We start from the raw sequence: 27,188 nt of genomic DNA, 5'->3' as shown, positions 1-27,188 counted from the left end.
TGGTCACCGTCAATTTCTTAAATGGAACCCTGTATTTTTTATTACATATTCTTGTAGCTTATCTCGAGGACTTTCCAAAACACTATAATAAAATATTTTTCCCTTAAGTACTTTTTGAGTTATAAGGCTTGAAATCATTTCTTAATTTTACATAAACCGTAAAATATCTTGTAAAATATTCATTTTTCGATTATCTTACCTTAATACTTTTATGTACAAAATAATGAGAGGAATCAATTGGTGTAAAGAAAACACATAGTTGTTTCGAAGAAAAAATATGTAATTGTTAATTGCAAATTACATATTTTTTCTTCAAAACAACTATGTGTTTTCTTTACATCAATCGATTCCTCTCATTATTTTGTACATAAAAGTATTAAGATAAGATAAACGAAAAAAAAATGTCTTGCTAGATATTTTATGATTTATGTAAAATTAAGAAATGATTTCAAGCCTCATAACTCGAAAAGTACTCAATAAAAAAATACTTTATTATAGTGTTTTGGAAAGCTCTTGAGATAAGCTACAAGAATATGTAATAAAAAGTAGGGAGTCCCGTTTAAGAAATTGAAAGTGACCTTTACGTGACCTTCAAACGACTTTCCAAGGTCAAACTAATGACACCATATTATAGCCCCTTTCAAACCATACAACTTTTGTCTGAGGCATTTTCCGCTATCCCCTGTATAGTAAAAATTATATTCAACATATTATGTAGGTTAGTAAGAGGCTTGTTATTTTCATGACGCTGTTACTTTTGCCCCCGGTCTGCCCTATAAATATATATATATATATATAGAGATTAATGATATACATGTGTGTGTGTGTGTGTGTGTGTGTGTGTGTGTGTGTGTGTGTGTTTGTTTGTTTGTATCATTAAGCAAGGAGGAATTATTCAATCGTCTGTATCTCAAGACATAAAATTCTGATTATTAATATCTCTTGAGCTGATGAACGGCTATCAGTATAAGTCTGCGATTTACATTATCAGTTCAAGAAAAATGGTTTTACTGGCATGTGTATTTGCTTGGTGAGATTTACAATTGCATTTTAAACATTGGAGTGTTTCAATTGATCGTCGTATTAGAAAATTTATCAGGTAATATATAAAGTAAAATTTTATAATACTATTGCAAAATCCAAACAATCGTTAATAATACTATAATTATTTTAAGAGCATGATTTTAATATAAATATTTAATATAAATTTTTCAAACATCACAAGCTGTCAGTTTTATACGATTTTTTTTTGTTATAATTTTATTAAATATATATTATAGCAGAAGTATTTTTACAGAAATATGTATAACAATTAGATACACAACAAAACGATAGAACAAACACTTATAAGAAATCACGAGAATTATACAATTTGTATATTATATGAAAACACAATATAATAGAATAATGATTGTGATAAAAATCAAATAAAAATTAATAAAATAATTTTTTGTTTTATTGATACAATTTGCGAATGCTTAATTAAATAGTTTTGGGGTTTATTACAAAAAACAGTAATTATGCATAAAAAGAGCCCAGCTTCGCACAAATGTGTCATTGACATATGTTGTCAAAGTCATATCTCTAATTAATATTCTGAAGGTTTTAGTCGGCGGTCGTTGTTTATTCAAAAGTTATTAACAAAAGAATTTCACAATTTTAATGCTTTTTATCTCCAAAAATATTGATTTGAGAAAAAAAATTTTAAGCAAAAAATAAAGCCGCTGAAAAACTCTACAAAAAAGGTTATATGCATTTTTTTCATAAACCTACTATTTTAGCTGTTATATGAAAAAATAATAATTTTAAATACATTGAATACAATTTAAATTTATATAGAATTTAATACAATTTAATACAATTAAAAAATATCACAAATGTATGTGTACACACACACACACACACACACACACACACACACACACACACACACACACACGCAGGGGGTGCAAGGGGAGCCTTTGGGCGTCCCTCCCGCAACCACCCCGCCATTAGGCAAGGTGGACCTCGCTTTACAACTTACAGCATATATCCATTGTAATTGAACTCTTCGCAATGCGTCCCTTACTGGCGGGGTGTGTTACCCCGCGTGTGTGTGTGTTCACATACATTTGTGATATTTTTTAATTGTATTAAATTGTATTAAATTCTATATAAATTTAAATTGTTTACCTTTTTTTTATTTATCTTTAATTTATATTTTTTTGCGTTTTTCTTCGACTTGCGAGTTCGACCGCTATTTTTAAGTTTCATATTCGTGTTCAGGAGGTAAAAATACGTAGAAATTGGGTATACTTACCCATTATTTATACCCATATAAGTAGGTTTTCCGAAGGTTTAGCTTATTTTTGTATTTATTATTTTTATCCTTCTTCAACCTGTATCTCCAAAACTATTTGAGTCCGACTCTTATATACGAAATTACTCGGGAAGATCTCCCCTATAAGATATTTAAAAATAAAGCAAATCGGTGAATAAATAAAGTAGAATCTTTGTGTCAATATCTCTCACATTTATTTGTTAATAACTTTTGAATAAAGAACGACCGCCGGCTAAAACCTTCAGAATGTTAATCAGGGATAACATCTTCACAACATACGTCAATAACACATTTGTGCGAAGCTGGGCCCTTTTTATGTATAATTACCATAATTAAAATGTTAATACTAAAAACAATTTATATGTTTGCGACAAGAATTGATATAAGAATTGATATAAGAATAATACTAGTCCTATTTATGATACTATTAATGATTTTACAATAAATTCTCACGAAATTTTATCTTTTACAATAAAAAGCAATTGCAAGTAATGGTCGAAAAATTAAAAATATTTTTATTGAATTCATATATTTTTTATTACATAAATAATATTTTTTTTTTCCATTTACAATGAGCAAGTTTATCAAATTTTTTCATGAATCTTTAAAGTTAATCATAAATAAAAGTTGACTATAAAAAATATACGATTAACGCATTTCAGTGATCTTTCTATTATTCTCTCTCTCTTTATGCCTCTTTCTATTTAGGATTAACATTTAGAATAACAAGATAATTATCAATTTTGTCGGAGAACTACTACCATTTATTTTGTGATACATGTGAAGAATCAAAGAAACAATAAACAGTATAAGCTTAATTTGACAGTTAAGAATATCAACGTTAAGGAACGATGTTTATAAATATATTGTTATTGTTCATATTTATTTTATCGATATATTATTATTACGTACATTATGGAAAAAAAAGACGACTTCTTCATCTTATACCGGGACCCCCAAGCGTTCCGATTTTCAGCAATATATGTATTTCTACTCCCAGTTTCAGCAGGCAAGTACAAACTATCTATTCTATTTAATTGATAAATAACTCGTCATTCATGCATACATACACAAGCAAAAATATTAAATTCATAAATCTTTTGTTCTGAAACGTATACTTATCAAGATTATTATTATACACGCAGATTACATATCTGAGCACTTCTCTTTGGAATAATCATTTGTAATTAATATTTTTAATTATTTGTCTATTTTCAAGATAAAGATGCGCTAATATTGAAAATAACAATAAAATTTGTTGTACTAAAATTTTTCGATAATTAAAGATTAAATCAAAATTGGCAAATTAGAGATACAACACGATAATTGGGGCGCAAAAAAGAAACAATACTTCCTTCCTACTGATTACTCGTGTACTTCAAATTAAATATAATTATATTAAAAAAGATGAACGTTTCGAATGATCTTTTGATCCTTCTTCAATGCGATGTTAACAATATGCGTTACAAAGTGTTGCACATGACTCATCAAATTATAAATAGATCTGTCCTTGATGCGTTGATTAGTAGAACGCATAAATGTTAGATTGTATCTCGCAGATATGTGGTAGCACATGTTTCAAATAATTCTTCAAATTATTGTAATATGCCAATGTGTTAAATCTAACAAATCAAGTGAAAATATGAATACAAGGAAATATTACGTAATATGCGTAATATACGAAATATACGTAAATTAACTCTATATACTTTAATTACTAGTCAGAAACATGACTCATCAGATTCTGCGCTTTTTACAAATTGATAATGATATGTCGTTGTGTATCTCTCATGTTGACTTAAGATTCAATGATAAAATTAGACATATTTCTTTCAATTTGCTATTTTATTATAGGTATGTGGATAGCTTTGGCGATTCCCTTTTCCATGTTCAATGAGGTCTTGGAATATCTTCAACTCTTTTCATCCGAGATTTCAGTTCGCAATGGAGAAGGGAATAATAAACTTAATTTCTTTGATGTTGCGATAGTCGCGAACAATAATTTAATTGAATTTGAGATCATAAACCCACTTTTTCTGGGAGATATCTAAATTACAAATGGAATCATCCACTATGCTATAAGAGAATAATTGTAGAATTGATGGATCGTGCCTTTTCATTGTCACATCCCAGATTTCACCAAAAAAACTTTGAGCTGATAATCAGTATTTTCTTGGACAATGGTTATCCTCTGGCTTATATTTTCAATGTAATACGAGAACATCTGAGGTTGCTATTAGCCAAGAATCAAACAAATTTAGAGTTTAATGAGAACATTTAAAGAACCCTCTTCATATTTCACAATACTTTACATATCAACAATAATATTCGGAACAATTGAAATGAATTCTTAGCGATCATGACACGGGATTATCTTATTTTGACCTACATAAATTTCAGTTAGTTTTGTCATAAAACATAATGCTAAAAGATTCATGCAGCAATATATAAAGTCTCATGCAATGATTGCGAAGCGTCATATGTCGGTTAGATTAGTAGACAAATAAAAAAACGAATTTCGGGATACCGAAACTATATCCAGAGTAATACTTCGCAATTTTTAGTCATAACTAATCATAGACTCAAATTTGGTCATGATTTTAATTGGGGAGAACCTGAAATTTTAAACAGAGAGTCCTGATTTGACAAAAGAAATCGTCTCTGAAATATTGTTTATCAAACGACAAAAAATAGCTTGAATTTGCAGAGTAATAGAGGACTTGCATCACGCATTTGCGACGATAATCGATAATTTATCGAAAATATGAGATGTTTGTTCACATATTTATATGTTTGTTATTATCAAGTCAACCGAGTTTGTCCTCGGTTGAGTCTATGTTTACTTCCTACCAACCGAAGATATATATTTATACATTAACATATTTATACATTACATCATCGAATCTTAAGCCAACTTGAAAGATACATAATGGTATAGTTAAACAGTTAATTAACACTACAATTGCCAACAATATATTGTAACACGTGTCTTTAAGCGTATTTGATCTATCGTATTTTGAGCCATCATATTGATTTTTTCTGAAGATAGTTCATATTATCATCTGAAAGCAGACTTCTAGATGGCGTTACTAACGCTGGTACAAATTTTAACAAAGGAGTTTACAGACCCTGGATTTAACACATTGGCACATGACAGTACAATAATTTGAAGAATTATTTAAAGTAATGTAAAATGTGCTGCTAGATATCTGCGAGATATAATTTAACGTTATCTACTCTACGTTATTCTAACGTTATCTAACGAAGACAGATATTTTTATAATTTAATGTGTCATCGTATAACACTTTGTAACGCATATTATTAAAGTTGAACTGAAGGGGGATCAAAAGATCATCCAAAACGTTCGCTTTTGTTAGTGTAATTATATTTAATTTGAAATATACGAATAATCAAAAGGAAAGAAGTGTTGTTTCTTTTTTTGCGCTCCTACTACTGCGTTGCGTTTCTAATTTGCCAATTTTGATTTAATTTGTAATTATTATTATTGGAAATAATTTTCAAATTTATTCAATTTTATTTAATTTTATTTAATTTTTTTATCGATATTTATAATGTATTTTTTAGTGGAACAATGGAAATTATTTTGTACACTATGTGATAAGTATTATCCTATTTTCAAAATATGGGGATTATTCGAATTTGGTGTGTCTATCTGTCATCCAGATGACCTGGAGGTAATAAAGAAATTTTTGGAAAGATTTATTTCTCTACAGACATTACAATTTAGCTAGATTTAGAAATCTTGTATTTCACAAAAAGATTTTTGCTGATAAAAATATTTCTTAAAATATTAAAAAGAATCGATACAGAACTTCATACAGATTGGATTAAAATATGAGATACAATTATTAAATTATTTGTGCATCTGATTGTGAGATTGAATGCTATAATAAATAAATGTTTCTGGTGATTATAGAAGATATTAAGCAGCACTAAGCACATCGAGAAAAGTCGTTTATATAATATGACACATCCCTGGTTCGGCACAGGTCTCCTCACCAGTACAGGTAACATAATAATGTTAGCATATAAAAACGTACAAACATTATTACAGTTTGTTATCGTGTATTGTGGGAGTATTCTAGTCTAGCGGAAAAAATGATTTTTTTTTGCATATTTTGCAAATATTTGATATGGAAAATATGTCTGTAAGAAGATTTAGCTCGATTCACAAAATTGACACAGTTATAGCACCCGGTAGGGAGACCTGTATGAAGTTATCCCCGCATTTTTTGAATTTTATATTTTTATTAATTGTGCTGCATTGTGCTACGTTTGTGCTGATTTGTGCCGCAAACCGTAGCTTAATAATTTAAACCATTTTTTAGAAAATTAAAAAAAACGAAATTTGCGGCAGCCCCGCACTTTTCGAATTTTAAATTTTTATTAATTGTGCTGTATTTGTGCTAATGTGCCGCAAACCGCAACTCAATAACTTGAATCATATTCGAGAAAATTAAAAAAAAAAAATTACTAGTCCCGCACTTTGTCCCATTCGAGTTCAATTTTTTTTAATAAATTGGCATTAGTTTGTGTCGTATTGTGCTGTTAAGCAAACTTTGTTCTCTTATTCCATTTAGCTAAAAAAAATTCGTAAAGTTAAAAACAATAATAATACATAAATCATTTTTTATAGCATTAATTGAATTTCTATCAATTGTGTTATATTGTCCTCATAATTAGAAAGGATAAACAGATAAAAAAATAAGGTAATTATAAAGTTTGATTAAATATTTAATAAAAAGAAGTGGGGGTGAAAAAAAACTTAACATTATTTATTTTTTTTCTCTTGTGCTAGATTGTGCTAAACGAGTACAACAACTTTCCCTAATGACAAAATGCCGTCAGATCAGTTTTTGTTGTGGAATAGAAATTAGAAACGAATTTTTAGGAATACAAAATTTTACATGCATGTATTTTTCAAACTATAACAGATAATCTGATTCTGCAAGTTGTGCTATATTGTGCTACCAAAGACGAAGAAATAACAAGTAAAAGATGCATCAACAATCCCAGGGATTGATTAAATATCGATTAAAAGGGGGTGGGGATGAAAAAAAATTTAATTTTTTTCTCTTTTGCCAGATTGTGCTAGACGAGTACAACAACTTTTCCTATTGATAAAATGTCGTCAGATCATTAGTTTTTGTTGTGGAACAGAAATTAGAAACAAATTTTTAGGAATACAAAATTTTACATGTATGTATTTTTCAAACTATAAATATCTTTTACTTGTTATTTCTTCGTCTTTGGTAGTACAATATAGCACAACTTGCAGAATCAGATTATCTGTTATTGTTTAAAAAATACATGCATGTATAATTTTGTATTCCTAAAAATTCGTTTCTAATTTCTATTCCACAACAAAAACTAATGATCTGACGGCATTTTGTCATGAGAAAAAGTTGTTGTACTCGATTAGCACAATCTAGCACAAAAGAAAAAAAAATAAAAAATGTTAAATTTTTTTAACTCCCACTCTTTTTTATTAAATATTTAATCAAACTTTATAATTACCTATATTTTTTTATCTGTTTATCCTTCCTAATTATGAGGACAATATAACACAATTGATAGAAATTCAATTAATGCTATAAAAAATGATTTATGTATTATTATTGTTTTTAACTTTACGAATTTTTTTTAGCTAAATGGAATAAGATAACAAAGTTTGCTTAACGGCACAATACGGCACAAACTAATGCCAATTTATTTAAAAAAATTGAACTCGATTGGGACAAAGTGCGGGGCTAGTAATTTTTTTTTTTTTTTTAATTTTCTCGAATATGGTTCAAGTTATTGAGTTGCGGTTTGCGGCACTCATTAGCACAAACGTAGCACAATACAGCACAATCAATAAAAATTCAAAATTCGAAAAGTGCGGGGCTGCCGCAAATTTCGATTTTTTTAATTTTCTAAAAAATGGTTTAAATTATTAAGCTACGGTTTGCGGCACAAATCAACACAAACGTAGCACAATGCAGCACAATTAATAAAAATATAAAATTCAAAAAGTGCGAGGCTTACTTCACACAGATGGTAGGAAGCGATCTCCGGCGCGCACTCGGGCCGCGCGACGCACAATAGAGCATTGTGTAGGCATTTATATTTCGGTTAGATTCGGCTAGTGAACTGCTGGAACGTTGTTTAGGAGTAACACAAAAAAAAAATTACCCTTTTAAAAAAAAGGTAAAAAAAGGTGCTAAGTCCGCGTAAAAAACAGTATATGTATTTGCAAAATAGTGTATTATTAACTGTAAAATACTATTGTAAAAAACCTGTCTCCAAAATAGTGTTATTTTAAAACTGTAAAAAACTACTGTAAAAAACCTATCTTCAAAATAGGATTATTTTAATCTACAAAATAGTTATTTTAATCTGCACAAAATAGTGTTATTTTAAACCGTAAAAAATTGTTCTACAAATTATTTTAATTTTGTGTAAAATTGTATATCCTACAAAAATAATGATATCAAAAAAATTGCGCTAAGTGAAAATAAAAACTTATAAAAATATTTTAACCAAAAAAAGTTATACAAAATAGTTTTAATTTTCTACATTATATCCTAGAAAAATGATGATATCCAAAAATTACGCTAATTGAAAATAAAAACTTAAAATATTTTAACTAAAAAAAATTGTACAAAATAATTGTTTTAATTTCCTACAAATAATATTAAAAAGTTGCGCCAACTGAATAAAAATTTTCACTATAAAATATACATTTCTTTTTTATTTCCAATATTAAAAGAAAAATGATATTAAATGAATTGTAATATATCTATTATAAAAAATCGTTGAAAATATGAACAATCATATACATTGCAATAATCATATGCATATATCGTGAAAAGTTTAATTAAAAAAAAAAAAGGAAATGATAATACAAAATACAAAATTAAAAATTATTAAAAAAATTAAAAATTAGAAATTAATAAAAAAAAAATAAAAATTTATTTAAAAATTAAAAATTAATACATATAAAAAAATTTTAGTTAAAAAACTTAGCGCTGCTACGTTGAATAATGTGCTAATGAAATTAGCAGCGCTAAGTTTTTTAACTAAAATTTTTTTATATGTATTAATTTTTAATTTTTAAATAAATTTTTATTTTTTTTTATTAATTTCTAATTTTTAATTTTTTTAATAATTTTTAATTTTGTATTTTGTATTATCATTTCCTTTTTTTTTTTTTTAATTAAACTTTTCAGGATATATGCATATGATTATTGCAATGTATATGATTGTTCATATTTTCAACGATTTTTTATAATAGATATATTACAATTCATTTAATATCATTTTTCTTTTAATATTGGAAATAAAAAAGAAATGTATATTTTATAGTGAAAATTTTTATTCAGTTGGCGCAACTTTTTAATATTATTTGTAGGAAATTAAAACAATTATTTTGTACAATTTTTTTTAGTTAAAATATTTTAAGTTTTTATTTTCAATTAGCGTAATTTTTGGATATCATCATTTTTCTAGGATATAATGTAGAAAATTAAAACTATTTTGTATAACTTTTTTTGGTTAAAATATTTTTATAAGTTTTTATTTTCACTTAGCGCAATTTTTTTGATATCATTATTTTTGTAGGATATACAATTTTACACAAAATTAAAATAATTTGTAGAACAATTTTTTACGGTTTAAAATAACACTATTTTGTGCAGATTAAAATAACTATTTTGTAGATTAAAATAATCCTATTTTGAAGATAGGTTTTTTACAGTAGTTTTTTACAGTTTTAAAATAACACTATTTTGGAGACAGGTTTTTTACAATAGTATTTTACAGTTAATAATACACTATTTTGCAAATACATATACTGTTTTTTACGCGGACTTAGCACCTTTTTTTACCTTTTTTTTAAAAGGGTAATTTTTTTAGGGATATCACTCTTTTTTGTACTATATGTTAAACATCTTTAAATAAATGAGTAAAGAACCCGCCACCACCCCCGTCATATTTCATTAAAATTCGACGGTCCTCTTTGCTTACTATATAGATATTCAGATCCTTCAAACTTCTTTGCTATTCTTATTGCAAAAATAACGGATAATTATAAATCAATATGTCATTAGAAATCTACATTTATTATTCACAATTAATACTTATAAATCCATTAATGAATAATCGTTGCTTTGCTTATCTAATTCATCATTGAATATATAAATGGAACGGAGAAAAAGTGAGTTATTTAATTCTATTTTTAATAGTAAGGAAAATAAAGACAAATTATCAAGAGACACGGTAGTGTTGGCAACTTACCTAAATATTTTTTCACAGTTCATAAATAATGCAGAATATGAAGCAGTCTTCACGAAATTATTGTTGATACATTACAACATTCTTTTATATGGGACTGATCGAAAGGGTTTTCTATCATTTTTATACAAATATTTTATAACTTATATTATACATTTACAGTTCCAGAAACGAAAAAGAACCAGCAACAATTAATGATAATGAAACTCACAAAAGGTAAGCAATGATTATTAATAATATCTATAAAGATATTTTATAATATAATTTATTATTTTATATATTTTATTTCAATCTTTTATTATAATCTTCTATTTATATATGTTTCACGCATGATACTGTTTAACTTTTATTTAAATGTCTTATTATAATTCATATATGTATTATACATACAAATACATATAATTACTCATCGCAATAACTAATGATTGTTATAATACATATATATTACTATATGTTGCATGCGCAATACAAATGCATTATAATAAAAAATTAAAATAGATCATTAAAATTAAAACTAACCATTAGTTGTTGCGATACGTAACTATATGTACTTCTGCGTATAACACATATATATGTATTACAATAAAAGATTAAAATAAAGGTTAACCAAGTATTGTGTGTGCAACTCATATGCATTACAATAAGGATTAAAATAATAAAATATATAAAATAATAAAATATTATAAAATTTTTTATAGAAATGATAGATAACAATCTATTATTTCATTATAAAAATTTTATAATCTATTTTAATATTTTATTATCTTAATCTTTTATTATAATGCATATGTATTGCACACACAATACTTGGTTAACTTTTATTTTAACACTTTATTGTAATACATATTGTAATACATATATATAATAAAAATATAGAAATATATAATAAAAATAGATGACAAAGAATTAATTTTTATTTTAATCTTTTATTGTAATACATAATATAAAAATATTTTATATTGTACAATATATTTTATACATTTCTATTTTCAGATCTAACGAAAAGGAAAATGAAGAAAATCCTAAAAAGTAAGTGTAACACATTATATTATTAATACATATGCGTAAGGAATGATAGATAACAAGGGAATAAAAATTTATTTTACTATTTTTATTGTAATTCACTTATTGTAATTACTTATTTTTTATTGTAATTCATATTTGTGTTGCACACACAATACATATATGCATTACAATAAAAGATTAAAATGAAGATTAATCATTTATTATCTATCATTTCTACTATCATTTCTAAACATATTTTATAATATGTATTTTATATGTTTCCATTCTTTCAGAACCTACAATATGGAAGAAATGGAGCCAGAAATTGAATTGTCGTCCTTTTTACGTGTTGAGGCTGAAGCGGCTTTAAAAGAAAATATAATACTTAAAAAAAAAAATACAAAAATTAATGGAAACACAAAAATTAATGGAAACACAAAAAGAATCGCCTCCACCAACGATGGCATCACTACCACCGCCACTGCCGCCGTCAACGTCGTCACCGCTGCCATCGCCGTCAGCGTCGTCACCGCTGTCACCGATAACGACAGCGGGGCAAGTAAGAGGTAAATAATTTTGAATTATATAATTGGCACGTTAATTATAAAGGAATCAGCTAAATGAATCAGCTATGTTAAAAGTTAATAAATCTATTACATTTTCAGATTTATGAATTTAACATTGCCCAAAGTATTTTTAGCCTTCTATAGAATTAAAATTTGTATTTTCATGAATTTTTGTGTCGTATAAATTATATTTTACAAAAGAAATTTTTAATTCACAAATAATTATTTTTATATTTTAAAAGGCTAAAAGTATTTTGCGTAATGTTAAATTCATGAATCTGAATGTACATATATTAAAATTAGATTTATTAACTTTCAATATAGTTAATCCGTGCAGTTCTTCTTTAAATATTATATTCAAATAAAATAACATTAAAATATTTCTTTTATTGTAGAACAACCGCGTGCACGATGGGCTAGAGCGGGACGGTCGAGAGGACGAGGCCGAGGCCGAAGTTCCAATCCAAGAACCTCAGCCCGTTATAGAAATAATATTTTTAATTTTTATTAATATTTAAATGTGTATGCGTGTGCGTGTGTGTGTGTGTGTGTGTGCGCGCGCGTGTGTGTGTGTATCATCATACATAGAATATTTTTTATAAATGTGTCTTTTTGTTTTTTCTTTCTATGCTTTGCACAAACTACTTTTTATTTTTCATTTCCTTTTGCAAAGCATAAGCTATTTTTAATTTTGAAAATTTAAATATTCTACGTTATGATGATATAAAAATATGTTTGTATATGTGTACATGCGTGTGCGTGTGTGTATGTAATATCATCAGAGCATAGAGTATTTATTTTTTCTTTCTATGCTTTTGCATAAACTACTTTTCATTTTTTTCATTTTTAATTTTCTTTCGCAAAGCATAAGTTATTTTTAATTTTGAAATTTTGAATTTCAATACTCTATGTTATGATGATATAAAAATATGTGTGTGTGTGTGTGTGTGTACATCATCATACATAGAATATTTTTTTTTATGTGTTTTTTCGTTTTTTCTTTCTATGCTTTGCATAAACTACTTTTTATTTTTAATTTTCTTTTGCAAAGCATAAGCTACTTTTAATTTTGAAATTTTGAATTTCAATATTCTATGTTATAATGATTATATCAACTGCAATAAAATGAGCATTATATTTTTTCAATGCCATTGCTAGAGCTGTGATGACTATACCAGAACCACTACCTATTTCTAAACAAATCACAGGTTTCATCGCATGCAGAATGTCTAAATCTTCTTCCAAAGTATCTATTAAAAGATACGAATCCTCAGAAGGATCATAAACTGTCTTGAGTTCTTCATCTGATAAATTAACTACTGGAGTTTCCATAATTTATGGTGAAAATTGTAAGAAATTTCTTTTATAAAACTTGCAAAGTAATCAATGTTAAGTAATAACAATCCGCTGCTTCAGCTCTATTTGACATATCCTATAACAAAGAGAATAGTTATGCATAAAAAATAATACTCTTCGCAACTTTTGTACGCAACTTGTAGTACATGATAGAAGCACAATTTTTTATAACATTCCAATAATTATATATGAAAATTGAAAATGATTTTCAAAATGCTCAAGAATTCTTGTAAAATAGGTAACAATAAGATATATATGTTGCTTGTGTAAGTAAATCGCAATTTTTTATCGTTACAATTCGATGAATAAACATATATTTTGCAATAAATAGTACGTACTGTGAAAGAAATATAAGAATAATAAATATACGTAAATTTGCAAGAAGAAACGCGAAAAATAAATGTTACTATTATTGCATGCGCGCTGAACAGAAAACTTGACGTCACCTTGTGGCGCGAATTCTCTCGTCCAGTTGATCCACCGTAGGTTTCAAGAGACTCATAAGACCTTCCGTTAATGCATCCCGCGTCGGATTTTCGCAAAAGTCATCTATCTTGTCGTCGATAGATGTATTGTCACTCGCTGTGTCCACGTCCATGTTATAGCTGTAGTGAAGTAGACACTACCGTGTCTCTTGATATATATATATATATATATATATATATATATATATATATATATATAATCTGAAATAATAATATAGATACAATCTAATCTAAATATATAAATGTTATATGTATATTATTATTTTATATAATTACCTGAAGTGACACACTTAACCTTTTACAACATATTTATAAGCACCGTTAACGCCACAGAGCGCTACTAACGCTGCGTCGCGTGAATCACTGCTAGCGCATTCTTGTGGCAGACGTTGGAAACGTATTTCTGTATATTCTTTGTTACATTAAGAGGAGTTGACGATGACTATGACGACGTTTCTTAATCGAAATTTTCACATTTCAGACTTTGCATCATGATATCTCCGTTTACAGAGCACGTAGCGCAAAAATAAAAACACTTTTATTATTTAATTTAAACCCAAGCTATCGATTAATTCTACTAAGAACTCGATCCGTTGAGTGGTTATATGAGAAATAAAAATATCGAGTTATACTCTCAATCCGACCCGCGTAATAATACACGGAGTGCATTTTTTTGCTTACGCTGGGACTTAGCAAAGACACTACCGTGTCTCTTGATAACAACTAAAATTTTTTGAATTTATTGATTTGAACTTTTGCTCAAAACATCTTCATTCTGGGGCAAAGATTAAAGTATAGCAACTTTTCTTATTATCATCAATGAAGGATTTATACCAATTTTGAAAGTTATGAACTTAATGAGTGACTATTGGTCATAGCAAGCGAAGATGCAAATTCTCGGAACGAAACTTGAATTACCCGTTCGAAACGGCGTTCAACTGATTTCGTTAGAGACGAGTGATTAAATCGCAGGGATTAAATCGAAGAGAGAACAGTTCAGTAGGACTTTTATGAGCAGGAGGAAGGTTCTCTGTATGGCCCTGCACTAGCTGATTGATCGTAAGTAAAATTATCTCTATGTAATCAATATGAAAAACTTTAAATACGTTTTCTTCTTTTTGCCTCTCATAATATCTTATGATATCTTATGATATCTCTAAAACCAGTTGATCAATTGAGTCGAATATGCACCCATCTTCAGCATAAGTATAGTTAAAGCAAAATCAAGTCAAAATATTTTTTTTAATTTTTACAGCCTTTTAATGGTGAAAAAAATGGCAAAAATCGAAATTTAATTTTCTGAATGACGTCATTTTTTCAATATTTTTTTTTCATTTTGTTACTTGCTATAGCCAAACTCATAGTAATTAAGAATCGCTTTGGTTTTTTGTTTCAGATAAGAAGTACAGCCGGAATCATGAGAACTATGGATTAACTTTTTTTTTCATAACATTCAATTTTATGTTGCACTTATTTATATAATTATTTTTTAGTAAAAAAATTTTAAAACATACTTCAAGTATGTAGAAATATGTGAGAAAAAACCATATCCCAAAGAAACTTACACATTTCTTTAAAAAAATTTGCAAAAAAAGCATACGAAAATTCGGCTTCTAGACTAGAATACCCCTTTAATACCCCCTTGTATGAACGTAACAACGCAAAGTTGAAAACAAATAATGAACTAAATAAATAAAAAAATAATAGGAATTGCTATACCAAAAAAATTTTGAAATATACTTCAAGTATGTACATATAAATTTTTGGGATGCGGTGAGAAAAACCGCATCCAAAAAAAACACACTTTTTTTTTTTTAAATTTGCGAAAATAGTATACAAAATTTCGGCTTTTAGACTAGAATACTCCCTTAATACCCCCTTGTGTGAACATAATAACGCAAAGTTGAAAACAAATAATGAACCAAATAAATAAAAAAATAATAAGAATTGCTATACCGGTCGAAACGTTAAAGTTGTAAAAAATAAAAATAAATAAATCCGGTCGAAGGTGACGCAAATATGATTTTTTGAAGTAACAGAATTTTCGTGTGACAAATAAATTACGCATTGTACAAACACATTCAATTTTAATAAGACTCACATCCTTTTGAAATAATTTTTCTCACTTTCATTCGAAATATTTAATACTTAATTATTTCGGTTGCACTGAAGATTGTTATCAATTTATCTCTATCACAAAAAAATCAAATAACTACAATGAAATATTACATTTAAAAGAATGCTGTAAATGAAATCATATCGAGATAATTTTGCCGGATACATATATTCTCAACTAACTAAAAGTAATAGAGATGATCTCTCTATAAGATATTTCAGTTAAAAATTTTCAAATGTAAATCAAACATCATTATGTGACAGACATTTTTAATAAATTTTAGTATATTTTTTATTTATCAATCTATATAGATTTAAATTTTTATTTATGTTTTTATATTTTTTTATGATACTTTCGCTCATATTTTATAATATTTTTGTATTGACATTGATGAAACAAGGACCTGAATTAGGCCGAAACGTTTGTATCTCGATCTTTTATTTGATTTATTATAATTTAATGTGAATTATTGATAATAATTGCATATTTTTTTATTACGCTTGTACATTGGCGCTTGGTTTTTAACCTTCTGCAATTTGTTTTTGATATAAAGATTTAATTACAAAATAATAATTAAATTCAAGTTAATACTTTCAATACTTACCTTTTGTAAAAATTTTATGAGAAGATATATTTAAAGAATTATAAAAGAATTTTGCGATATAAAAAGAAAAACGTAGAATAATATTGTTATTTAATAATGGGCAGTAAACATTAAACTAATTGTAAGAGAGACATTATAATATGTATAAATCTTATATTCTATTATTTGTATTTTATCGCATAATTTTATCTTGTTTTTGTTTCAGGCGTCAAATGGCAAACACGGCGAAAGATATTAACTCCTGCATTCCATTTTAATATATTAAATCAGTTTGTTGATATCTTGATCAAGGAAAGTGATTGCATGACAAAATCTTTGAAGGACGTCGGAGGGACAGTTGTGAAGGATTTATTACCATTTATTAGTGAATATACCCTAAACGCGATATGCGGTAATATTCTAAATGACTATAACTTAAGAAAAGAATTTGTTTTTACACGAAATATCACATGCACACGCACACACATACCGTGACGTAGACACACGCATGCATACAATGGTACAGTGAAAATAAATAATATTCTATTTTTTATTGTCAAAACTATCAATGAAATATTTTGAATTTGTGATTTCAATGAAGTTGAAAGATTGAAAGTATATAATTCCCATACTTTCTATAAAAAATATTTTTTATTTATTTATATTTTCAACTAATGTGTTTTGTTTAACAAATCCTTTAATTAATTGTTCCCTTTTAAAAAGTAATATTTAAACGCACTTTTGCCAGAGGAAGAAGTTGTTTCTGCTGGTACGGACGATCATACCCACACAGCACAAAATTCAACAAATACCTTTCAGAGACCTTCGCAAAGTGTTACAAAAAAGATCTCAAAAATGTCTCATATACGTCTTAGATACGTGAAAATGTCCGCTATTTTGTCACAAATACGTTTATGAAAGGTTGCTTAAACATTTCCTAGAAATTTTGCAAACGTCTCTGTAATGTTTCCGAAACATTTTGATTACATATATATATAAAATTTTATATAAAAATTTTTATATAAAATAAAAAAAAATAAATTTTTTATATAAAATTTTCATTAATGAAAATCCTGGTGTACTCTCCTTTCAAGACGAGAGAAAATTTTCATTGTAAAAGGATTTTGCGTTATTAACGGTTCCGGATGAACAACGAGTACCACGCGCATTTTATTAGATATTATATATGTTCCATGTGCAACAATAATTATTTAATATTTTTATATATCACCTTATATTTTTTGTAATTTTATATTTTATATATTATTAGACTTAATGATCTTATATAATAAAATCATCTCTTTCGAAAATATCTTATCTTTGTCTTTCGCAATTATAAATTTGTATACTTACGTTATAAATACTGATAAAATAAGGAAAGGAATGACAAAAAATATTTAATAAATATATATTGATTCGTTTCTCCATTATATAAAAATAATCTTGTTACACAATGCCACCTCCCCCTCGGAAAAACTCTATACAAAAGAATACGAAAAAACTACTAGTATAATCCCAAACAGCACAGGACATCCTATGGACATTCATTTTATGTCCATTTTACGTTCGCACGTCCATGGATATGAAATGAACATCCATCGTACATCCGATTTGAGACATCTGTTAACGGCCAATATTTGGACGTCCACAAGATATCCGATCTTGGACGTCAAAGTTTCGCGCGAGCACGCAAGGATCTGTTAGTTCGTTCGTTTACCGCTACGCGACGTGCGATGCGCTATCTTTCTCGTATTTAAGTTTTAGTTATGGGAATTATATAAAGTTTGCAAAAGGTAACAAATAAGATTAAAAACTGTTCAATTAGAGATGGGCGATGTTAAAAAAATAAATCGATTATATAATAATCGATTATGAAAATAATCGATATCAAGAAATCGATTATTAAGAAAAATAATCGTGTATAATCGATTTTTTCAACTGATTATTCAAAACATGGCATGTAAAGGATTTTTATTGTTTTCAATTGATTAATCTGTTTACTTTAGGCATATTCACACTTATCGTAATGTAATAATTGTAATAATTCACACTTTATGTAATGTATTTTATTATTTAAAAAAATTCATCATTTTATTTGGCTAACTGAAGTATTTATACCGATGACGTGTTATTTTTTTTCCTCGGCTTATCCATAGTCGTGAAAGGGGACAGTACTGGTATCTGTAATATAAATCAAAACATGTTTAATAAACAAACACAAATTTAAACAAACACATATAATTGAGTAAAGCATACTGTACCTCAGCGTCTCAAAATAAATAAAAGGAAAATATGGAAAAGAATTAGAAGACAGATTAAATGGAAAATGGAAATACAATCATTTATTTCCATTCAAGTTTATAGGCAATTTCCATCTTATGGTAGGCAAAATAGGTTGCTTACACTTAAAAAGTTGAGGATCCCAAATCCCAATTTTAAGTCTAAACAACTTATTTTGTGTATCATAATTATGTAAACCCCCAGTCTTTTTCGGATAATGATCCTAGGAATAGCAGCATATTCAGTCGCTTACCCGACAATCTGTTGCGCCGTTCTGTTTTCAGTGCCCCAGCCTTCGAAAACAAACGCTCCGATGGTACTGAGGTGGCGACGATATTTAAGTGCTTAACGGCTAAAACATACAGTGTCGGAAACAACGCGTTTTTTACACTGTGCCAATATTCAATTGGATTTGCTTGTCTCGGAATAACGGGCTGGTTAAGATACTGACGCAATTCAAGATGAAGTTCTGAAGGATCGCTGTTTGACTGCATATTGTTGGCAATCAAATTGTCGTGAAACTCCCATATGCTTTGTCCAGTAGAGCTTTCCAAAGATTTCGAAGTCGGCGCAACGCTTATCTCGGGAGCAGAGTTAGCCAATTTCATTGCTTTATTTATATCCGCAATAGCCATTACTGCCGTCATTGCAGATCGAAAATGGATTTTTTTGAAACGCGGATCAAGAATTGTCGACATTGCCAATAATTTGCACGTCTCAATTCCCTCAAACTTTTCCTGAATTTTAGCTATGATTTTCATTTTCATATTTTCTCCAATTTTCGTCACGGGTATGCAGCGGTTCAACGCATTCTCCATGCATCGAATTATTGGAATAGTCATACTGCCTGTTGGATACGTTTCGCCGCTAATTTCGGCAATAACATTTTCAATCGGTCGTAAAACTAGTACGCAATCTTCAAGAACTTGGATTTGCTCCCGCGTTAACATTTCTGGGGCAGTCGGGCATTTCATAAGAACCGGATAAATATATTCGCGGAGTTCAAGGAACCTTTCGATCATATAAAATAACGAGTTCCAACGCGTAGGTACATCTTGCTTTAACTTCAAAGCCGTGCCCTCTATCTTCCCGTTACAAATTTGAAGCCGCTTCAATTCATCGGTCGCAACGACGCTTCTTTTTGTTATCGTCACTATGCTACGTACGCGAGTAAACATATTCTCGACTTCCGGTAGAGTTTTCATGATGCTCGGTACCACGTGCGATAGGACATACGCGAAACACGGTATGTGCTTCGAAGCACCAAATGTGTCGATCACTGCCTTTTTAATGTTCGCGCCGCAATCGGTAACTATCGCTGTAACATGGGATGTTTCTATACCGAACGATTGGAGACAATCCCGTAAATTTTGCGATATATAATCCGCGGTGTGACGCTCGCTCAGTGGTAATACACCCAAACAACCGTTCTTTATCTCGAGCTCTGTTGTCAAGTAATGATCGGTAATTCCAAGATAACTTTGATTACTTGTATCTGTCCATATGTCGCATGTTAACGTGTGAGTAGTGCCGGCAGCAAGATTTTTCGAAAACACGTTTTTCATCTCGTGGTATTTTAACTCTATTTCTTTTGTGATGGATTTTCGATTTGGAACTTTATAGAGCGGGGCCGCTGTCTTCATGAGCACTCTGAATCCTTTGTTTTCCACGGTCGATAGAGGACAGTTGTCCGCGGCGATCATGAAAAGAATCGCGTTAGTTATCTTGGTAGCAGATGAACCTCCACCTACAACATATAATTATTATAAGTAAAAATAAGTAGAAAGTAGATAAATGCAATCTAAATACAATGTATAAAGAAAAAGGCAGAGTATATACATTGTCGAACATTTTAAAAGGTTGCAATCTTCTTAAAGAACATGGAGCGCACAATTATAAATGTATCTGATTATATATACAAATAACCTTACTTTCAAATGAGCTCATTCTCTGGAACGCTTTGTCAATTTTTTCCGATTTCTCCGATTTCGTCTGCGTTTGTACTTTTGGCAGACGTTGGATTTTTAGTGGTGGATCGTCAATATCTTCTAAAAAGTAATTTCCCTCTGTACACTTAGCACGTTTCAAAGGATTTGCACATGGTACATGCATCGAATGAGAGTGCCTTAGGTGTTGCATCATATTGGTTGTGTTGCCTTTGTGCTTGATCATTTTCAGACAAATATTGCACCGTGCCGATGTATAATCTATCTTTGTATAGTTCTGCCATACTTCGCTTTTTGTAGCTTTGCCTGTATCTTTCGTAGATTTCCTGTAAGGATCCAATAAGAAATACGTAAATAAAAATATTGCCCAATTCAGGACTGGAATGTCAATAACACAATTACTTTTGTAGAATGTATCATATAAATAAATCTCATTTTAAATCGAAAAATAGATCGGTTATAAGTTATAATGTAATAACTCGACTAACATACCGAGATTTTCCGACATCAAGATCAAGAACCGAACAAAATGGATATGTAACTTCGGCTTGTTCGGTGTTTGCATTAAATGAACTTGAGGACGCTATAGAATCCATCTCAAATTCCGAACTCTTGCAGACGTCGTAATCAGTAAAAATGTCTAGTGAGAGGTTAGAATTTGCTTGAGTTCATATGCCGTCATTTATTTGTATTGTACAAGGAAATTCTTAATTATTATATTTCTGAGATCCTTACCTTTCGAGTTTCGAATGCTACACGTTGATATTTATGATAATTACAATCATTTATGATAAAATTTCACGTGCTCAGGACCACTTCAAACCAAACTCTGATTAACTTTAACTTAATCGTTGATTAAAGAAATTGGGTCTGTTCTTTTTAGCTGCACTGCTGTACTAGTGCAATAAGTTGGAAAGAGACAAACATACTTTCTTTCACTCTAATGGCGTTTTCGAATAGTCGGGTCAAATCCGACTATTCGAAAACGCCATAACTAATTGCACTAGTGCAGCTGTGCAGCTAAAAAGAACAGACCCATTGCCAACATGGCAAAATAATTCAATATTCAATGTGACCAATGTATTTCTGGTGATATATTAGGTTACGTAGCACGACGCCAGCCAGACGTCGCCGCGGCCGATGGGCAAAAAATAAAAATCGATTAATCGATTAATCGATGTCTAAAACAATCGGATAAAAATAATCGATTCTAACGAAAAAATAATCGATTACTGTTACAATCGATTATAATCGCCCATCTCTATGTTCAATTTAATTTCTGATCTAAATGCACGAATTTCAGATATTAAATTGATTTTATAAGTTGGACAAGTAAATGTCCGGCGAATAAACGAAAATAATCCGTTCATTACCCTTAAAATGTAAAGTGCAATATGCAAGTATGTTATAAATAAAATTTTTATAAGAAATTTTTATATAAAATTTTATATATATATGTAATCAAAATGTTTCGCAAAACATTACAGAGACGTTTGCAAATCTCTAGGAAATATTTAAGCAACCTTTCATAAACGTATTTGTGACAAAATAGCGGACATTTCCACGTATCTAAGACATATATGAGACATTTTTGAGATCTTTTTTGTAACACTTTGCGAAGGTCTCTGAAAGGTATTTGTTGAATTTTGTGCTGTGTGGGTTGTTTATTTTTATTTTAATTGATTAGGTTGTAAAAACCTTTCATAAACATCGTGTAAACGTTTCAAATGTTACGTTTCTATGTTATGTTTCTTAGATGTTTTAGTGACGTTTCAGTATAACTTAGAAACTGTTTTGAAACTTTGAAACGTTTCTGCAACATTTCTGTTGAGTTTTGTGCTGTACATTTTATGCCTACGATTTCTGGAAACTCTGTATAATAAATACATTTTAGAAACTGCTATGGGCGTCTCTCTGCAAAAATTCGGCGAATTCCAACAACAGTATCGAAATGCAATTCACGAAATAATTAAATTGATAGTTTATAGGTAATATAATACATGAAAGTATAATAAATAATTGTGTAACATATCTATGATCCTTCATTATAATAATATAGCTATACATTTTAAAAAATAGATTGATTATTAAAGTCATGTGAAGGTGAACAACTGTTTATATCAATGTTAATATAAATATCGATTTGTTTAAGACCGTAATTAGCAATTAAAATGTATTGTGCATGCTCCATTAAATGTTTTATTTAAAATTGCTTTTAATTTTGAAACTATTGAAAAATTAAGGAAAATAAATGGTGTGGGCAAAATTTGTAGATTAAAAAATATTTAACTCTGATAAAAAAATATTTAGCTAAAACAAAAATACAATGCTTTTAGAAGGATCTACATAACTTTTTCTTCACACATAGTTTTAAATTTTTCATATATTGTCTATAATCTATGATTATTTAGAGTTAAGATTACTCTATTACTTCATGATGGCTTTAAATAAGGCTTTACAAAATAATAACATTATTATTGATATTATATAACTTAATGAATTTCGGTTTAGAGCATTAAGGCCTTGGTTGTATAATGATTTATTATTCTCATTATCACCACAAGGAAGGAAACAAAAAAAAGTCTTGAAGATATTGCATGGATTTACAGAAAAAGTACGTTATAAGTCATGTTATATCAAGTCCTTCAAACATTTTTAAAAATTACAATAAATCTCGTAATATTAATAACATATTATTAATATTTATAATGTAATACAATATGCCACTGCTATTTAATACAAAAATTAAATATCGTACTTGTGTATAGGTCATCGCGGAAAGAAAACTTTATCATGAACGCACAGGTAATCGATACTTACAGAATCTTGGAGATGATAAAGAGACAGAGGCAGAAGATGTCGAAGTATTTGGAAGTATGTAAGAACTCAGAGCTTCTAACTTAAATTCGACTTTACAGTCTAAAATTATAAATTATACTCTATTTACACTAAATATATATGTATAATTACACGAAATGATGCAATACATGTTCGCTATAAGAACAAATTATTACTATTTGTAAGAAAGTTTAAATTTTAAACGAGAACAATGTTATATAGTTAAAGCGCGATATGCAAAAATGATGCTAATATGCCTTGCTTATTTCTAGTTAAAAAAAAGCCATGTTGGACCTTTTAATAGCGGCATCTCGAGAAAGTTCTTTAACTGATTTAGACATAAGAGAGGAAGTCGATACTTTCACGTTTGAAGTACGTATATGTAATATTTTTTTTAATTTTTTATACATATTATCTAAGCACATAAAACAATATGATGATCTAATTACAGGGTCATGATACTACAGCAGCGGGTATAATGTTTGCTTTATTATTATTAGCTGAACACAAAAATGTTCAGGTATACCTCAATATCTTATGATCTATTATTTAAATTGTGATTTAAAAAAAAAGTACAAATATCAAGTTTTTGTTTACAGTGTATCTTTCTATACATATATCAATATATAAATTCCGAAAAAATTAAAACATCTCAAAACAAATATGAACAATATGTTTTGATTTATTATAAATTTATTTATATTTATGCATATAAAAACCTGAATTGAAAAATATATTTTAATTATTATCGATGACATAGGAACGTGTGAGGGTTGAAGTTAATACCGTGATGCAAGAGAACGGAGGGAAACTTACCATGAAATCATTGCAAAATTTATCATATTTAGATAGATGTTTAAAAGAAGCTCTACGTTTGTATCCCAGCGTGTTTTTAATATCACGAAATACTGCGGAAGATGTAAAACTACGTAATTAATCACTTTATTTGAATGTTTTTGAATATGTCACATAACACGAAGCATATATTATCGAACGTAAAATTTAATATATTATATTACATTTTAAAAATACAATATTATGTACATTTTATTTTTTGCAAAAAGTCTTATTTTTGTAAATTTTGAAATTTTTTTAATACTTTTCAGATTCTTATGTCGTACCTGCTGGAACGATCTTACATCTTAATATTTACGCAACTCACAGAGATCCTAATTTTTGGTCAAATCCAAAAGTATTTGATCCGGATAGATTCTTGCCCGAAAACATACGGAATCGTCATCCTTATTCCTACCTATTCAGCGCAGGACCGAGAAATTGCATAGGTAAATTGGTTGGGATTTTCATTTCTCTTCATGCTGATAGTTTTTGAGAGACTTCGAATTTTATGTATTATTAGGTCAACGATTCGGTATGTTGGAATTGAAGGCTATGATAGCTCCTTTGGTGCACAATTTTTATTTGGAGCCCGTTGAGTATTTAAAGCAGTGCTGGGATTTACTTGCAACTTTCGGCCAGATTTCTTAGCTTACGCCTACTGTTCCCCTCTTACCGCTCGCGCCTTAGCGACCGCGCCACCGAACGCTCGTAACTAAGGAGCGCTCAGGAACGTGCGCGTCACAAATGTAATGTGGCAATCTATCTAAGTTCTCTTTATTGTTTATTAATAATAAAAATAATTATTCTATTATTAATTACGTATATGTTCTGTAACAATTTAAAATATTTGTGTTTTGAAACGTAATTACAATAAAGAGAACTTAGATAGATAGATTGCCACATTACATTTGTGACGCGCACGTTCCTGAGCGCTCCTTAGTTACGAGTGGCGCGAGCGGTAAGAGGGGAACAGTAGGCGTAAACTAAGAAATCTGGCCGAAAGTTGCAAGTAAATCCCAGCACTGATTTAAAGGATATTCAACTGAAGGCCGATATAATACTTCGTTCTTCTCATCCGGTTCATATGAGATTTATCCCCATCAAATGCAAATAGCCGTTTAAAACTAACGTAAATACTACATGAGTGTAAAATGTGCAAATTACGAGAAAATCGTTATATATATTATATATATGCAATTGTAAACAAAGTACGCATTGTATATGAACATTATATTTAATTATAAAAATATGGAGATGGATATTGTTTGCATCTTTCTTAATACCCTCGACTCTGTTCTGGTTGAATATTCTGGTTAAACATTCGGCGGAGATGTGCATAACCAGCGTAGATATAGTTGACACAAATTGCAATCCAAATCTTATAATATGCCCCATCCCCGAAAACGACGACTCTCTATGCGACATTGAACTCTATTATTCATTATTCAAGGAAGCTATTTTGAGAGTGAGAGGTAAAAAGCTCGAGAAACAATGACAAATTTTAAAGAATCCATATAAAGCAATCTAGCAATTAATTTGTAATATAATATTAAATAAATATAATGTTATATATGTACAAAACAGCAGATTGAAATATATATTTCTTTTTCTAAAATAAAGATATTATTATGAGTAATGTAATGCCATAAAAAATAGAAAATATAGAAATATTTAATATACAACCACAGGAAATATTTATATTAATATATTTTAAAATATATTGAATCATCTCATATGACATTAATTGTAAGAGAAACTTTAGCAAAATACATAGAATATGAAAATAAATACTAATTATCATTAGGCTGTTTTAAAAATGACAATTAATTCTGACTAGGAACCTTAGCATCCCGTAGTTTCATTAGATATTTTGGGCCTAGGGTCTTCAAGAACCTTTGTAAAAACATAAATTTTATGTATTATTAATAATTCATACAATTGTATTAAAATCGATCGAAAAATTCATTTGTTTTGTTCTCTTTTTTTCTATAGTTTTGTAACTGCAAACTCACTTTAAATAATCACTTTAATTGTAATATAATTATATTTATAATTTTTTGTGCTATGTATTTTAAATATATTCATATTCTGCTTCTTCAATTTTTTTTCATCTTACATAATACATGAGATTATCAATAAAATTTTAAACCAAGTTTTGTTTAGTAAATGGATAATCTAACAAAAATAAAATTTAAAAACTGAATGAATTTTTTGACCGATTTAATTATATAGTAGTAAGTAAGAGAATTATAAATGAAACGGAGATATATATGTACCATTTTCCAAAATTTGGGAAACAATAAAATATGTAGAGCAATCGCAACATAGACGGTTTGGCAATCCATACTTCGTCCACCTTATTCGCAATCGCTATGCCCATTAAAGTTGCGCAACGTTTTGCGCTTATTTTATTTTTGGCTATTTCCGTGTTTATACCGTATTTTTAAACAAACCAAATTACAGCAATTGATTAAATATGTGTATATATTATAATCAATTAACACGCAAAATACACAGAGTGTTTCACGAAACTCGAGAGAGAGTTTCACTAAAATACTCT

The 27,188-nt window shown here is 28.7% G+C and overlaps 2 protein-coding genes, 1 long non-coding RNA gene and 2 pseudogenes across 6 annotated transcripts; 2 read left to right on the top strand and 3 right to left on the bottom strand.

The window, feature by feature from the left end:
* LOC145973611 (cytochrome P450 4C1-like) overlaps positions 1–27,188 on the top strand; it is a 108,228-nt pseudogene that overhangs the window by 18,692 nt on the left and 62,348 nt on the right.
* On the top strand, positions 486–25,827 carry LOC145973609 (cytochrome P450 4C1-like; annotated as a pseudogene). Its single transcript, XR_014439512.1, has 14 exons — positions 486–1,099; positions 3,029–3,325; positions 5,907–6,016; positions 6,259–6,349; positions 16,954–17,139; positions 22,848–22,941; positions 23,465–23,567; positions 23,722–23,831; positions 24,064–24,163; positions 24,243–24,311; positions 24,552–24,720; positions 24,898–25,074; positions 25,149–25,224; positions 25,649–25,827. The product of XR_014439512.1 is annotated as a cytochrome P450 4C1-like (transcript).
* LOC145973620 (SNAPIN protein homolog) lies at positions 11,523–14,428 on the bottom strand. 2 transcript variants are annotated; one of them, XM_083103144.1, is made up of 3 exons: positions 14,305–14,428; positions 13,990–14,176; positions 11,523–13,619 (listed from the first exon to the last, which is right to left on the bottom strand). In XM_083103144.1, the coding sequence occupies exons 2-3, from the start codon at positions 14,139–14,141 to the stop codon at positions 13,577–13,579; spliced, it is 195 nt and encodes a 64-aa protein (XP_082959270.1). In that variant the 5' UTR covers positions 14,142–14,176; positions 14,305–14,428; the 3' UTR covers positions 11,523–13,576. The 2 variants fall into 2 exon arrangements, with proteins under 2 accessions (XP_082959270.1, XP_082959269.1); XM_083103143.1 differs by having other exon boundaries at positions 13,990–14,229; positions 14,305–14,427.
* Positions 18,682–21,917, bottom strand: LOC145973602 (E3 SUMO-protein ligase ZBED1-like). Of its 2 annotated transcripts, XM_083103129.1 has the most exons (6): positions 21,689–21,917; positions 21,446–21,593; positions 20,939–21,279; positions 19,459–20,754; positions 19,261–19,359; positions 18,682–18,908 (listed from the first exon to the last, which is right to left on the bottom strand). In XM_083103129.1, the coding sequence occupies exons 2-6, from the start codon at positions 21,547–21,549 to the stop codon at positions 18,874–18,876; spliced, it is 1,875 nt and encodes a 624-aa protein (XP_082959255.1). In that variant the 5' UTR covers positions 21,550–21,593; positions 21,689–21,917; the 3' UTR covers positions 18,682–18,873. The 2 variants fall into 2 exon arrangements, with proteins under 2 accessions (XP_082959255.1, XP_082959254.1); XM_083103128.1 differs by having other exon boundaries at positions 19,261–20,754.
* LOC145973621 (uncharacterized) lies at positions 26,159–27,083 on the bottom strand. Its single transcript, XR_014439518.1, has 2 exons — positions 26,905–27,083; positions 26,159–26,521 (listed from the first exon to the last, which is right to left on the bottom strand). It is a non-coding gene; the product is annotated as an uncharacterized LOC145973621 (long non-coding RNA).

The sequence above is a fragment of the Camponotus vicinus genome, unplaced genomic scaffold, assembly GCF_025532165.1.
Source record: "Camponotus vicinus isolate PSW18456_S1 unplaced genomic scaffold, iyCamVici1.0 SCAF_6, whole genome shotgun sequence".
Classification (NCBI taxonomy): Eukaryota; Metazoa; Arthropoda; class Insecta; order Hymenoptera; family Formicidae; genus Camponotus; species Camponotus vicinus.
The sequence above is the reverse complement of the archived record's forward strand: the minus strand, read 5'-3'. Positions and strand labels throughout refer to the sequence as shown.

Bases quoted from the DNA above. Each gene is read 5' to 3' on its own strand.
- LOC145973602 (XM_083103128.1), bottom strand. From the start codon at position 21,549: ATGGATTCTATAGCGTCCTCAAGTTCATTTAATGCAAACACCGAACAA. The intron at 20,755-20,938 runs GTAAGGTTATTT...TATATGTTGTAG, and splicing joins GAGAATGAGCTCATTTGAAA to GTGGAGGTTCATCTGCTACC. The intron at 18,909-19,260 runs GTAAGCGACTGA...TTTATATTACAG, and splicing joins ACGGCGCAACAGATTGTCGG to ATACCAGTACTGTCCCCTTT.
- LOC145973620 (XM_083103144.1), bottom strand. From the start codon at position 14,141: ATGGACGTGGACACAGCGAGTGACAATACATCTATCGACGACAAGATA. The intron at 13,620-13,989 runs GTGACGTCAAGT...TCTTTGTTATAG, and splicing joins GAGAGAATTCGCGCCACAAG to GATATGTCAAATAGAGCTGA.